Below are 16043 nucleotides of genomic sequence, written 5' to 3'. Positions count from 1 at the left end.
AGGTAACTCCACCTAATCTCCTCCTACACACCCTACTTCCCCCGTTCTTCTGTACCACTGGCCTTTTCTTTGATCAGACACACTTGCACCTCAGAGCCTTTGCATTTGCTGTTACTTCTGTCTAGAATACTCTTTGCCCACATATCTCACCCCCTTGCCTTCTTCAAATCTTTGTTCAGATACCACCTTCTCAGTGAGGATTTTCCCGACCACCCTACATAAGATAGGAAGCCCTGCTACACCCAGCCTTCCCTATCCCTTCAGCTTTTCTCCACAGGACTCGTTTCCACCTGAAACATTACACAGTACTTGTTTGTTCCTTGATTGCAGGGACTTGGATGCATTATCCAATGCTACACCCAGTACCTAAGACAATGCTTGGCACATTTTAGACAATGGTCATTGAGTGAAGGAACAAGTAAGACTGTGTGCATAAAAAACCAACAAGATACTCCTACAAAGTGAGAGAATTCAGGAAGAACCCTAAGGCTTTATTTATTAAAAATGGAATTTTAGAGGCCAGCCCAGTGGTGCAGCAGTTAAGTTCGCACATTCCACTTCAGTGGCCCAGGGTTCACAGGTTTGGATCCTGGGTGCAAACCTACATACCACTTGTCAGGCCATGCTGTGGCAGGTGTCCCGCATACAAAGTAGAGGAAGATGGGCATGGATGTTAGCTCACGGCCTGTCTTCCTCAGCAAAAAGAGGAGAATTGGCAGCAGATGTTAGCTCAGGGCTAATCTTCCTCAAAAAAAAAAAAAAACCAGGAATTTTAATCATTTTAAAATTACAATGGAAGATCACAATGGGGACTCTTTACTGCTAAATTGGGATTAACCTAACATGCTGACGTGTAGTTTATATCTGAAAAAAGACGAGGTAAAAAAGTATGGACCCATGACTTCCAGAAGCACACCAAGGAAAAATAGCCAGAGTCTATTAGACTCTGCAGATTATTCATAGTCTAACTGCAGCTGTGCCTCAGTGCTATCCTCAGATCTGTTTTTTTATCCCTAGTTCACTTCCTATCATATTCACCACAGAAGCCATGCCAAAACTTGCCACCCTCTTCAAGACTCCAAACCCTCCTCTGCCACCTCACTGTCAATAACTGACCCCTCCTGAGAAAATCAAGGCCACTCTACTTCAACTCTCTCATGTCCATCCTCCATTTCAATTTGTGTTGTATCAGCACACATTCTTTCCATACTAAGAAAAAGAAGAGTCTCTCCTTCTTTTAATTCTTCAGACAAAAGTGAGTATGATCTAAGATCTAGGTTTGCTATATAATTGCTTCCATTCCCCATTTCACATTAAAGCTAAAAACTCAATTTAAAAAGTGCTTTGAACAACTGCTATATACATGTAAATTATGTGAATGTTGGAGAGGATAAGCAATAAAACTGATTAACTTATTCAATTAACAGATAAATGGACAATGTTAATTGCATAGTTTTATAATATCCTTAGAAAAAGAAATAAGCCCGGAGGCTAAGCCAGTGCCATGCCCACCACACTCCAAGGCCAGCATCACCAAGCAAGGAGACACCAATCGTGGCGCGCGTTCGAGGCTTGGTAACACCAGCCTAGTTCTCTGAACATGGACACTGGTGCCCCGTCTGCTGAAGAAGTGAAAAAAAAACCCCACCTTGGACTCTTGTGGAAGCTTCACTGGCCAAGTCGAACAGTGAACAATGGAACAATCGTTCAAAGAGATGGGGGCATTGAGAGCTAATGGCTGTAATATCTGAGTGACAGACCCAGTGTGTTTTTTTTTTCAATTCTCTCGTAAAAGTTGGAGGAGGCCCTAATGGAGGTGTTAGCTGATAGATCGTTGAAAATATTTTTAATTGTAAATTACTAAACAAGTTTTGGCACATAACCCAAAAGCAATTCAAGGAGTTGAGTGACATTGTTATAACAAGATTTAAATGCCTCTCTCCTTTTTCATACAGACAAGGTTTCTCGAGAGTTCAATCTGCTTTTTTTTAAAAAAAGAAAAATAGCAGTAAAATTGATGGTATTCTACTTCATTACAGCAAAAAGTAATATCTATACACAAATACATGGGCATAATTGGGAGAAAAAGCTTCATTCCTCTCATTAAGCAAATGCATTTTCAATAAAAGCGTATTTTTCTTTAAAAAAAGAAGAAGAAATAAAAAATTCCAGAATGATATTTCCAGAAACATTAAGTTCATTAGCTAATTTTATTTTTGGAATTGAATTGTTAAGCCTAAAAAGTAGAAAGAAATCATCAGCAGAGACCTTAAACACATCTAACATACAAATTACAACTATATGTCTTCATTGTTCAGCATTAAACACATTATATCACCATTTCTGCAAACAATTGTTTAAGGTATTTTAATACCAGCCTGAGCCAGTTCCACATTGAAGGCTCTCAGAGCAAAAGCAGAGCTTCTGGATTCTGCAGGGAGCAGCAGGGAGCATAAATAGCTTTCATAATCTCGTTTCCTATAACAAATAGGCAAAAAAAGATAGTTACTTTTTACTTTCCAAACTGCACACAAAAAAATACTGACCAAAATGAACTACAAACAACAAGGCTTCAAATCAAAATAGCCCTGAAATTTCTTATATTTTATACCTGTTTTTCTACAATTATAAAAAACATTATCTGCCCCCAATCCCAGATCAGTTAAAAAGAAGAAATAATCAATCTCTATTAATTTATTTTGACTTATAAAGTACTTATAGTTTTCATTGTTTCAGGATCTCTTTGGTTTTAATAAGAACTCAAATGATGGGCTGGCCCTGTGACCAAGTGGTTAAGTTTGCACTCTCAGCTTCAGTGGCCCAGGGTTTCGCCAGTTCGAATCCTAGGTGTGGACATGGCAACACTCGTCAAGCCATGCTGAGGGGACATCCCACACAGCAGAGCCAGAAGGACCTACAACTAGAATATACAACTACGCACTGGGGGGCTTTGGGGAGAAGAGGAAGGAAAAAAGAATTCAAATGAGCTACAGAAGTAGAAATCAAGAAAATAGTTCCAGCAAGTACTGGTATGAACTCACAGTTTTTAATACACAGATAAATACATATATAAGACATAAAGAGAAAAAACAATACAGGGGGTGTGTGGGGTGGTGTGCTGGTGTGAATGTGCACACACCTGCACAGATGTTTCCTCACAGCATCTGCTGAGAGAGCCTAGAAGCAATGATACTCCCCTAAAACCCCAGAATCAGTGAACACACCTAATACCTAGATTCCGGTTTCTAAACACCATTCTCCTCTGAAAGAAGGACTCCTTGGAGGAAAGACTGACTCCAGGACTGGGGCAGAGACAATACAAGATAAGTCTGAAACATCTTCTTGAGCAGCAAGTAAAGAAACAAAGAATGGAGGGACTTATCAAAAGGACAAAGAAATTGCCTTGACAAAGTTCTCAGTGGCCAAGTCTGGGACAATTTGAGCATCAAAAAAACGATAGTACCAGCCTATAGCAGGACTCCATAAGCCCATACCAATATAAATTAATGAATAAATAAATAGGAAGAAAAGGAAAAACTTGAGAACCAGTACAATGCCAACTGATAAATCTAGAAGATATGATGGAATTGTTTTTAAAAAATTATCATTTTATACCTATAACTGATTCAGGCAAAAATCATCAATAAAAGTCTGAAAACATTAAATGAGTAAAAGTTTGATAGGAACAGGATATTTACACAGTATTGAAGTATCCCCTCACAAAATATGCATTACTAACTAATGAAAATTGTTATTAATTAAATTTAGAGGGGAGAAACTTGAAGGACACCTTCTCAACCAAGTAATAAAAAGTTCACAGCACACTAATAGTATAAATCAACATCATGTGCTTCCTGATATGATACTGATAAAAGCACATCACTTCTGTAAATATTCCTGCCAAAAACGTATAAATCATGAGGAAACATTAAATAAACCCAAATTGAGAGAGATTCTACAAAGTAACTGACCTCTTCTCTTCAAAAAACATCAAGCTCATGAAAGATAAGGAAAGACTAAGAAACTGTTTCAGACTGGAGAGAACTAAAGAGTTAGGACAATTAGGGCCGGCGCAGTGGTTAAGTGCACACGTTCAGCTTCGGTGGCCTGGGGTTCGCCAGTTCGGATCCCAGGGGCGGACATGGCACCTCTTAGCAAGCCATGCAGTGGTAGGCGTCCCACATATAAAATCAACGAAGATGGGCACGGATGTTAGCTCGAGGCCAGTCTTCCTCAGCAAAAAGAGGAGGACTGGCAGCAGATTTTAGCTCAGGGCCAATCTTCCTCCAAAAGAAAAAAGTTATGACAATTAAATGCACCACAAAATCCCAGATAATATGAAAGACATAATAGAATAACCAGCAAAATTTGAATGGAATCTCTGGATGAGATATAATACTGAATCAATTTTAATATCTTGATTTTCTTGGTTGTACTATGGTTACATGAGAGAGAATCCTTGTGTATTAAGGAATACACACCAAAATATTAACGGAGGTAATAGTGCATCATGTCTACATCTTATTCTCAAATGGTTCAGAATGTTAACAATGAGGGAATTTGGATGAAGAGTGTATTCGAGCTCTGTGCACTATTTCTGTAATTTTCATGTAAATTTGCAATTACTTCAAAATACAAAGTTAAAAAAATATACAATCTTTACTATATACATTCTAGAATGACTTAAATATAAGGTACTTAACAAACTGCCTAACGACAAGAGTACTTTCATTGTAATATACTGGAACTTTATAACGTTATTTCCTATAAAAGAGTATTCAATATAAAATGGGTCCAATCTCATTCCATGGAGTTTAGGTACTGAAATTCAGACTACTCCCACTTTTCAAGTGGTTCACATTTTGTCATGTGCCTAACAAAGAACTTAAAGCCCTTCTAGCTACTCCCTTCACAATTTCTCCCAACTTCCACACAAACAAAAGGAAGAGATCATGAAAAGTAACCCTGCTATCACAAGACAGCTCTACTAAAAAAATCTCACCTTTAGCGGTTTCAGCTACAAAATGGACAGTGCAGGCCAAACAGCTCTAGAGTTTATACTTTTAATATATAGAGAGAGAAAAATATTTTTAAATTTTATATTACTATAAAAAGTCTCAACTTCAAAAGTGTTTAAAACATTTAAAAGTTAACATGAGGGGGCTGGCCCGGTGGCACAGTGGTTAAGTGCACACATTCCACTTCGGCTGCGCGAGGTTTGCCAGTTCAGATCCTCGGTGCGGACATGGCACCGCTTGGCAAGCCATGCTGTGGTAGGGGTCCCACGTATAAAGTAGAGGAAGACGGGCACGGATGTGAGCTCAGCACCAGTCTTCCTCAGCAAAAAGAGGAGGATTGGCAGCAGATGTTAGCTCAGGGCTAATCTTCCTCAAAAAAAAAAAGTTAATATGAAACAGTGAGAAAACACTGAATAGGAATCAAAACTACAATCTTCATTTCCATCATTCCACTAGTTATTGACAGAAATGATACCAGCCAAGTCTATTTCCTAATTTGCAAAATTAGGCTTGATAAGCTACCTGTTTCATATCTCCTAAAAATAACCAAGATGTGAAGTAGTTCGAGTTTCTTGCATGGAAATGAAAATGAAATGAAGACATAATAGAACTGTAACAACTCTGGGGAAATAAGATATTCTATACAGCTAAGAGTTGTCCTGTGAACAATTTTTAAAAATTTTTGGTTGGAAATTTTTCTCAACAATATTACCCATTTCTTTACATTAAATGGGATATACTGATCATTTAACCATTTCTTCATCACTCAGGATCACTGTGTATTGGTATACAAGGATATGTAAGTGGCTAACCAAGGTCCAGTTACCTGAGAACTGCTCCAGATAGTAAGAAATGCCATATTATGATGACTTTATACAGCAATGGGGCCAGTAACCTTCATTCATTAATTCTAACATTTATTCAGTGCCTACTATGTGCCAGGCACTGTGCTAGACACTGAAGATAGGTATAGACTTCAGTCTAGTAGGGAGAGACAGACATGAGAAATAAGCATATTTGGTGTTAGAATTGTGCTAGTTCCACAGACCTGTGGCATCAAGGCGCAAAGAAACAAGTGGTTCCCCAGTGGAGCTGGAGGAAGATGGAAAACAACTGCACTTCCAGATATGACCACCAGCATCTCCTCACCTCCTTATTATAGCACTAATCCCAAAGCCTGAGGCAGTGTTCCTGAAAACCAAACTCCAACAAGCCTATGTGAGAGATTACGTGTGAGATTTTCCCAGGAACCTAGATTCCTAGGATAGCTCTGGCTGGCTAACCTGAAGTTATGGCCTGGTATCTTTGCTGACATTTGGAGGCTTTGTGTAATAAGTCCAAAACAATTCTGCACAAGTGATTTCAGAGGCCAAAGCGTGCAAAGATCAATGGACAGTTAGAAGCTAAAAGTTTTAATCTTCCTTTCAAATTTCATTTTGTTTTTATTTTAAAACTACTCACTGAGCAATTGTTATGTGCCAGCATTTTCATATACACCATCGCACATTTAATCCTGACAACTAGGCTATAAAGCAGTAGAAATTCACAAATGAGGAAACAGCCAAATCTTAAAGTAAGTAACTTCCAAGTGACAGAGCTGGGAGGAAAAACTCAGATCAAGTCTGCCTGCAAAATCCAGGCTTTTTAATAAACCTCTAAAATCAATAGCTTCCACTCCACTCAAATACCAACATGGACAGATTAAGTATCTGGCCATGAGGCCAGCCAGTGGCACAGTGGTTAAGTTTGCACGTTCCTCTTCGGTGGCTGGGGGTTCACCGGTTCAGATCCCGGGTGCGGACATGGCACCACTTGGCAAAAGCCATGCAGTGGTAGGCGTCCCACATACAAAGTAGAGGAAGATGGGCATGGATGTTAGCTCAGGGCCAGTCTTCCTCAGCAAAAAGAGGAGGATAAGCAGCAGTTAGCTCAGGGCTAATCTTCCTCAAAAAACAAACAAACAAAAAGTATCTGGCCATGTGTGAATACATATATTTGATAAAAGTTGTCATGTGATATCCATACAATAGTAGTGGAGGAATACATAAGAAATTTATAAGAGTGATTATTCTGATTATTTACCTCTGGATAGGAAAGTCAGGATACTACTGGTGTCAGAGAAAAATTGCACTCGAAAAGTGGGTATGAGTGGTATACATTTTGGTAACTTCAATTTTTTATCATAAAAAAACTTTAAAATATATAAAAATGACTACAACCTTTTAGCAGTTTGGGCTTTTACAATTCTTAATGCCCTGATTTCTACTTCTGCTATAATCAACAACAAGGTGGGGGAGGAACACCATGAAAGAGAGATTAAAAACAAAACAAAACACTGAAATGCATGGGAATTTTACATTGTTATGCTACAATGGAATTCATTGGATTTACTAGCCCAATCAAATCCAAGGTACTTTATTCTAGCACTTCTCCGAAGTCCTGGAGACCGAGTACTTGGAGCCTTTCTACCACAGTTATGAAGCAAGGGCAGCAAAAGGGCAGCGAGGGCTGAGTCATGTCTCCGCAGTCAGGCCTGGATTCCAATGCAGGCCCCTGCCCAGATGTGCCGGGGGACCGGATCCATCCAACTCGACTCCACAAACGATTAACAGCGACTCCCATGTGCCAGGCCTTTCCAGTGTCACCAGGGCGAACAAAACCGTCCTCAAGCCCCTGACTTTATGAGGCTATTCCACTGAACCTCAGGCAAATTCCCTGATCTCTCTAAACTTCCATTTCCTCGTTTATTAAATGAGATACTGTGGCTTATACTGTACTCACTGTGCCCTTGCTTTGTGCCACACATGGTTCTAAATGCTTTAATCCACGTGACTCTAAATCGCAAGTCTACCTTTGCCCATCACAATTGGCAAGGAAGATTAAGCAAACGACTTGTAAACTACTTTGTATAATGCCTGACAAACAGGAAGGACTCAAAGTGACCTACTGTTGTAATTAAAACTAATTACTACTCGTCTTTCAAATTTAAAAATGCTATGCATGCAAAACGTTTAATTAGGTAAAAATTAAGGTTCAGGCAAGGTGACAGACAAGGATGTTTACCACTATTTTGTGACCCGTGTGAAAGTTCCTGCTGCCTCACTGCCCCCCGCCCGGAGCCCACCTGAGCGCACACGCAGAGGGCTGCCAGCAAGGCGCCGGTCCGCTCGCCCCGGCCGGCCGCGAGCCCCGCCGCGCCCACGCGGGCCCCTTCCGGCTGCTCCCCGACCTCCCGTCGGGAGCAGGCCCGGCTCGCTCACCGCAGCAGCTCCATGCAGTAGGCGTCAGTGCCCGAGGCGCCCAGTCCGCTGGCTGCCGCCACGTTCCGTCCAGGGCCCGCGAGACCTGGGACCCGCCGCCCGCGCGCCCACAGGCCCGGAACGCCGAGCCGCAGGGGGCCACACGCCGAACCCGGAGCGGAGACCGCCATGACACGGACGCCGCATGCCCTCCGACCCCGCGCCTGCGGTGCGCAAGCACGCCTCGCCACGCCCCCGGCAGGTCCCGCCGCGCGCTTCTCGGCTGCGGGAGGCAGGCTCCGGACGCCGCTTGGAGAAGAGGCAGGTGTCGCTGTGGCCCTGTGCATCTGGGCCGCCGCCGTGCTTTTCCCCCTTGGTTCCAGGAAAGCCCCGCCTAAATTCAGTCGATCCCGCCAGGCTCTCCCCCTCCCTTCCAGATCCTTATGACGATGTATTTATCAAGGTAGGAGGGTAAATTTTGACAGTTTACTAGATTGATTTATAACTTTTAAATATTTGTTCTCACAGTATGTGAGCCTCTTTTAGTACTCTTACCCTCAGACCCGTCAAATATTAGAGTTGGGTCTTGTTGCCACCACCCCGTCTAAGCCAACAGCTGCCTATATCTGGATCCCAGTGACACTTCCTGCCCAGATTTGCCCAAAATGTTCATGCTGCAGCCAGACTGGGTTCTTTCGAAAATGTACATCTGATCATGACCCTTTCCTGCTTTGACAACTTTTCCTGCGCAGTATTGGATAATGCTTCTCCCTGATAATGGCCTCTATTTACCTTTCAGCCTCAACTCTGGCCATTTGCATTTGTGACTCCAGTTTAATGTTTCTCCTTAACCCAAGGGAGAGTGCCCTGTTGTCTGGACTAAAGAACTGTGGCCGATTCACCCTGCTTTGGTTTTCCTCCCTGAGACTGCCTCTCTGTGGCCTATGCAGTAGCAGGACCTCAGTCCCACCTGCATAATATCCTCTCTTTCCTGTGGGCTTCTATCCTTCAGCTATCACAGACACACACTGGTGTTTTCGATACCACAGTTTAAACCTGATGTGTTAAAAAAAAAAAAAAAAAGGAAAAAGAAATCACTCATCTTCATCTCCGGTTCTGATCTCCTGCACAGCTGGACTTTTCCATGTAGACATCTTGCCACTACTTCAAAGTCCACATGTCTAAAAACCAAACCAAACTAGCTCCTCTTCTTAGTCTCTTTATTTATCTGAACAGTGTCCTCCTTCTCACAGTCAACCGGGCGAAACACTTTGGAGTCATCCTTACCTCTTTTCTCTTCTATATCTAATATATCTAACTGGGCTGGTCCTATCAATTCTTTTTCCTTCACATACTCAAAGCCATGGCAGCATAGCTGGTGCAAAACTACTTGGATTCAGATCCTGGCACCAGCTCCTACTATCTTTGTGACCTTGGGTGACAGACTTACCTTTTTTTGTGCTGCAGATTCCTTGCCTATAAAATGGAAATAATAATAGAACCTACTTACGAAGGTTCTTGTGAGAATTAAATGAATTAATACGTTAAAGGCACTTGGGGCAGTATCTGGCCCATAATAAGTGCTCAACACAAGTCATCTATATAGGGGAAACTTTAAGGAAGACTTTTAAAAGGACCAAAAACATTGCTGTTGTCTCAGTGGAAAGCTAGACATTGTCCAGGTTATCTGATTCTATGAGGTCTCTGTGCCTTTCATTGTCTTTGAGCTATTTTACAATTCTGTAAGTTACAGAATATTGACAGTAATGCAGATGATTCTTGTTCTAAATATGTGAATTGTGTCCATAGGAGATTCAGTTGATTATTGTTCTTTGGATATCGACCAGTTTTGCCAGTTTGGGATCTATTAAGCAGTTTTACTTAAGCATTCCTGACTGCCTGTATATGTCTGGTACTTTGAATCCTCCTTCAAACTGGTTGTAGCATCTTCCTGGTTCTCTCAATTAATGAATTAAGTGAAGTTTTTGACATGTGTTCATTTTATATCTGTATGAGTGTCGTGATTATACGGTTTTGTTAAAAATTATTTTTAATGGCTACCATTAGCTGTTATAACTTCTCTTCCATTGTATTTCCAGTACCCAGGTTGACATCTTTCTGATGGACCTATTTCATTTGTTCTTGTCTCCAGGCCACTCAATCTGTATTGAAAAATACAGGGGCTGGCCCTGTGGCCCAGTGGTTAAGTTCATGTGCTCTGCTTCAGCGGCCCAGGGTTTTGCCAGTTTGAATCCTGGGCACAGACATGGCACCGCTCATCAAGCCATGCTGAGGTGGCATCCCACATGCACAACTAGAAGGACTCACAACTAAAAATACACAACTTTGTACCAGGGGGCTTTGGGAGAAAAAGGAAAAATAAAATCTTTAAAAAAAGAAAAAGAAGGGGCCGGCCCGGTGGCGCAGCGGTTAAGTTCGCACGTTCCGCTTCTCGGCGGCCCGGGGTTCGCTGGTTCGGATCCCGGGTGCGGACATGGCACTGCTTGGCAGCCATGCTGTGGTAGGCGTCCCACGTATAAACTAGAGGAAGATGGGCACGAATGTTAGCTCAGAGCCAGGCTGCCTCAGCAAAAAGAGGAGGACTGGCAGTAGTTAGCTGAGGGCTAATCTTCCTCCAAAAAAAAAAAAAAGAAAAAGAAAAATACAGCCATTTCTAGTTATCACAAATGCATTATAAAGGTGTTATGAGCCTGTAGATACATAAACCTGAAGACAGAATTCCAATTAATAGCAATAAAGGAAAAATTAAGAACTTTTAAAATTATGCTATGGATAACACCGTCACCGACTAACATTATTTAAACATCTATTATTTGCTAATCTTGAAATTAATTTTTTTATAGATACTACTGCCGTCTTTTTTTAGAACTATGAGCACATGAATATCAAAACCAATATATTTGAAATATGCATACACTTTTATTCAACCAGGGTTATAGTCAAGGCAGAAGCTCAGCACTTAACCAAAAAATTAACAGTAAGAAATAAATGACCACAGAAGCATGACTTGTTAACTTGGCCTTTAGCTGTGGCATTTGCTTACTGTCTTCTTTGAGTATATGACTCTCTCCATGATGATTATAACTGATCCATCTGTGTAACTGTGGATGAAATATAATAAGATTTCTTTCCAAGCTTTAGCCGAATAAAAACTGTCCTTTGGTTGATTGCTACGTTTTAAGGAGTTATGCCTTAAAATGTTCCAGAATATTGTTCCACCTCTTATTTTTTTCATCGCCTCTGTTAAGAAGTGAGTTTCAGGGGGCTGGCCCCGTGGCCGAGTGGTTAAGTTCACACGCTCCGCTGCAGGCGGCCCAGTGTTTCATTGGTTCGAATCCTGGGCGCGGACATGGCACTGCTCATCAAACCACACTGAGGCAGCGTCCCACATGCCACTACTAGAAGGACCTACAACAAAGAAGATACAACTATGTACCGGGGGGCTTTGGGGAGAAAAAAGAAGTGAGTTTCAGGGGCCAGCCCCAGGGCCGAGTGGTTAAGTTTGCGCACTCTGCTTCGGCAGCCCAGGGTTTTGCCGGTTCAGATCCTGGGCGCTGACATGGTACCACCTATCAGGCCGTGCTGAGGCGCCGTCCCTCATAGCACAACCAGGGGCACTCACAACTAGAATATACAACTATGTACTGAGGGGGCAGCTTTGGGGAGAAGAAGAAGGAAAAAGAAAAAGAAGATTGGCAACAGTTGTTAGCTCAGGTGCCAATCTTTAAAAAAAAAAAAAAAGCGAGTTTTCATTCCTTATGTTAAGAGTCAGGCTGGCCTGTTGGCTTTATATGACACCTTGAATATCTAAGGGGTCTGAGAGGGTCTACACCAGACCACAACTTATTAAACCTCCCTGGACAAGATACTCCACATACCTCTTCCTCCTTCTCCAAGGCCCTCAAGGATCAACTGACTTCTCCTTGGTCCATTTTGTTTCATTACATGTTTTTCATTATATGCATGCTATTGAGTACTAAAATCTACTTTAAATCTAATTAAAGGAAATCTGGAAAATATAAGCAAATGTAGGAAAAAATCGTGCTAAAACCTATAATTCAAATAGATACTGTTCACATTTTGGTGTTTTCTTCCATCCTTTTTATAGGCATAGGCTTTTTGATTGTTTTTACATATTGCCTGTACAGTATTATGTGATTAGCCTAGCATGATATAAACATTTTCTTATGCTATTATTTCATTCATTTTAAAAGATTTATTGAAAGTCTACTCTGCATACACTGTACCAGTTGCTAGGATTCCAGAGTGATCAAATAGATATACTCCGTGTCCTCAAAGAGCTTATTCTTTAGTAGTAAAGATACTTAAACAAAAATCATCACAAATAAATATATAATTACAAAAATGTGATAACTGCTATTATATTAATAAGAATATAGGTTCAGCTGCTCAAATAAAGACACAAAATAAAGTGATGTAAACAAAGTAGACATTTATTCCTCTTTTGAGTAGCAGTTTGGTGTAAGCTACCTGGGTAATTTAGAGTTTCCTGGAGACTCCCAGGTCCCAGGAACCCAGACTCCTTCAGTTTGGTAGTTCCATCACGTGAAGAGTATAGCACTCATATCCACGATGGCCCACTGTTAGTTCCACTTGCCAGCTAGCAGCAAGAGTGGAGGGTAAGAGGCAAGACATGGCCCTTTTCTTTAAGACAGGAGTCCTAACCATTTTTGTTCCATGGCATATAGCAATATGTGTACTTCTTTAAACATGAAATAATAAGGTCTAGCACTGAGTCTAATTTCAAATTTCACAGTGATGATGAACGTAACAGTATGTTAGACGTCTGCAGTGCTATTGTGAGATGTGAAATGTCAGTTCACTTGGCAACAAGATCACAGTTACTGCTAATAGTTTTGAGCTTTGTTGTCTATATTCATAATTAAAGCAAGGGCTAAATTTCAGTTAGCAGTTAGTAAAAATGCAGGTGTAGTTTTTTTTTCCCATTCACATTCACAGATCACCTGAATTGTATCCACAGGCTTCTCAGGTTAAGAACCTCCTACTTTAAGGACACCACCCAGAATGTGCACGTATTGCATCTGCTCACATCCCATAGGTCAGAACTTAGTCTTCTACAAGGAAGGCTGGGAAATAGTCTTTGTTCCAGGTATCCGTGTGCCCGGTTAAAAGTCGGGGGTCCTATTATTATTGAAAATGAGGAGAATGGATGTTGGGGAACAACTAACAGAAAAGAACCAGATGTTATGAAAGAGCTTGATTTAGATTATGGAGTCAGGAAAAGTAGTTGAGAAAGTGATAGTTAAGCTGAGATCTGAAATATAATTAATAATAATAGTAATAATACCTGTTGCTTATTGAGTGCTTACTATGTGCTAGGTATTCTTCTATTATGTTATGGGTATTCATTCAATCTCACAACAACCACCTTTGGGTTAGGGTGACTGTTTAGGTTTTAGCACTCAAAGTCCTGTATCCCAGGAAGCCTCTCAGTCTGGGACAAACCGGATGGTTGTCACTCTGTTGGTACTGTTGTTATCATCCCCATTGTACAGAAGAGAAAAACAAGGCATGAAAAGGTTAAGTAATTTGCCCAAAATTACACAGCTAGTAATTGGCAGAGGCAGGATTTACACCTAGGAATCCACCTGCTTAACTACTGTATTAGTTTGCTAGAGAAACCATAACTAAGTACTACAGACTGAGTGGCTTAAACAACAGAAATTTATTTTCTTAGAATTCTGGAGGCTAGCTGTTCAAGCAGGGTTGTCACCTCTGAGGCCTCTCTCCTTAGCTTGTAGATGGCCGCCCTCTCCCTGTGTCTTCACATCGTCTTCCTTCTGTGTCTGTGTCCTAATCTCATCTTTCATAAGGACACCAGTCATACTGGATTAAGGCCCCTCCTGATGGCCTCATTTTACCTTAACCACCTCTGTAAAGACCCTCTCTCTAAATACAGTCACATTCTGAGGTGCAGGGGTTAGGACTTCAGTATATGAATGGAGGGGGGCAAAGTTCAGCCCATAACGACTACTATATTCTACTGCCTGGAAAAGAGTTGAGGGGGAGCATAGTGTTCTACAAGAGGGAACTGCATGTGCAAAAGCCCTGAGTCAGTCAAGTTTTCAGCACATTCACAGAACAGAGGGAAAGCCTGTGAAGCTGGCACTAACTGAGTGTACAGGAGGCTGGAGCACGTGAGACTGGAGAGGTAAGCAGGGATCAAATTGTGTGATGTATTGTAGGCTAAGTTGAGATTTGAGCATTTTATCTTCAGTTCACTGGGAAACCATTGGAGGAATTAATGCAGGGGTTTGGTATAATCGAACTTCGATTTTAAAGGACAACTCTTGTGTTTATTGGGAGAAGAGATTGGAAGCAGAGAGACCATTTAGGAGCTTATGGCTGGAGACCAGGCCAGAGTTATCGGTCACTTGTAGAGGTGTAGTAGTGGGGATGGAGAAAAGTGGTGAATATCAGACATGTGGTAAAGGTAGTACCAACAGAACTTGCTGTTGCACAGAAGGGGTCAGGGAGAAGATGCTGCCTGCTTCCTCCTTCCTGGCAGAACCCTTTTTGTTCAGGTATCTGCCCTCCTTCTCTAGAGGAGCCGGGCACCATCCCCAGCCCACAGACGTACTTCCGATTAGTGAACCTCAGCGTGGTATTTCCACTCCTATCAGCAGTGATTTGTCCAGGACTGTGCATATTTTCCTGCTCTGGCCAACAACGCTTGTGGAAAAGTACACTATGGGGCTGCTGAGAAAGTTGCCTCACTAATAAAAGGAGATACAAGGTACAATACACCACTTGTGAGATATTCTTACCAAAAAGGTTTACCATAAATCTAAGCTTCTAAATCTAGTTGTTTTTTGGGATTTTTTTTTAAGATTTTATTTTTCCTTTTTCTCCCCAGAGCCCCCTGGTACATAGTTGTATATTTTTAGTTGTGGATCCTTCTAGTTGTGGCATGTGGGATGCTGCCTCAGCATGGCTTTTTTTTTTTTTGGAGGAAGATTAGCCCAGAGCTAACTGCTACCAATCTTCCTCTTTTTGCTGAGGAAGACTGGCCCTGAGCTAACATCTGTGCCCCTCTTCCCCTGCTTTATATGTGGGATGCCTACCACAGCATGGCTTGCCAAGTGGTGCCATGTCTGCACCGGGGATCCGAACCGGCGAACCCTGGGCCCCCAAAGTGGAATGTGGAACGTGCAAACTTAACCGCTGCACCACTGGGCCGGCCCCTACTTTTTTCTTTATATGTGGGACACCTGCCACAGCATGGCTTGCCAAGCGGTGCCATGTCCGCATCCGGGATCTGAACTGGCGAACCCCAGGCCACCGAAGGGGAACGTGTGCACTTAACCGCTGAGCCACCAGGCTGGCCCCTCAGCATGGCTTGATGAGCAGTGCCATGTCCACACCCAGGATCCGAACCAACAAAACCCTAGGCCGCTGAAGTGGAGCATGTGAACTTAACCACTCAATCACGGGGCCGGCCCCTAAATCTAGTTTTGAAGTTTATAAGAAACACAAAAGAAGAGGAACAAGATAAATGATATCATAAGGAAACAAATCAGAATAATTCAAAAGAAAAACTCAATTTCATGAGAAAACAAATGGGGGGAATGTTCTGAATTAAAAGGGACCAAAGAAATATAAAACCAAATGCAATGTATGAAACTTGATTGGATTCTGGTTTGCAAAAGATGAGCTATAAAACACATTTTAGGGACAACTGAGGAAATTTGAACTTGGACTAAATATTAAGTGATATTAGAGA

At 41.7% G+C, this 16043-nt stretch overlaps 1 protein-coding gene across 15 annotated transcripts in view; it reads right to left on the bottom strand.

Moving 5' to 3' along the window:
• The window catches only part of NDUFAF6 (NADH:ubiquinone oxidoreductase complex assembly factor 6), a 42921-nt gene extending 32007 nt beyond the window's left edge, over nt 1–10914 (bottom strand). For 2 of the 15 annotated variants that reach the window (XM_070630687.1, XM_070630681.1), the window contains exons 1-3: nt 8279–8453; nt 2375–2478; nt 610–745 (exon numbers count right to left, since the gene is read on the bottom strand). Coding sequence is in view for 6 of the 15 variants with exons in the window: in XM_070630672.1 (XP_070486773.1) it covers nt 2379–2478; nt 8279–8604 (426 nt within the window). In the remaining 9 variants the exon portion in view is untranslated. Of the gene's footprint in view, nt 1–609; nt 746–2374; nt 2479–3971; nt 3992–8081 lie in introns of those variants that run through there. The other 13 variants (XM_070630672.1, XM_070630675.1, XM_070630680.1 and 10 more) reach the window with 12 other exon arrangements.
• Between the last annotated feature and the right edge of the window lie 5129 nt (nt 10915–16043).

This window comes from Equus przewalskii, chromosome 8 (genome assembly GCF_037783145.1).
Source record: "Equus przewalskii isolate Varuska chromosome 8, EquPr2, whole genome shotgun sequence".
In the NCBI taxonomy this organism is placed as follows: domain Eukaryota; kingdom Metazoa; phylum Chordata; class Mammalia; order Perissodactyla; family Equidae; genus Equus; species Equus przewalskii.
The sequence above is the reverse complement of the archived record's forward strand: the minus strand, read 5'-3'. Positions and strand labels throughout refer to the sequence as shown.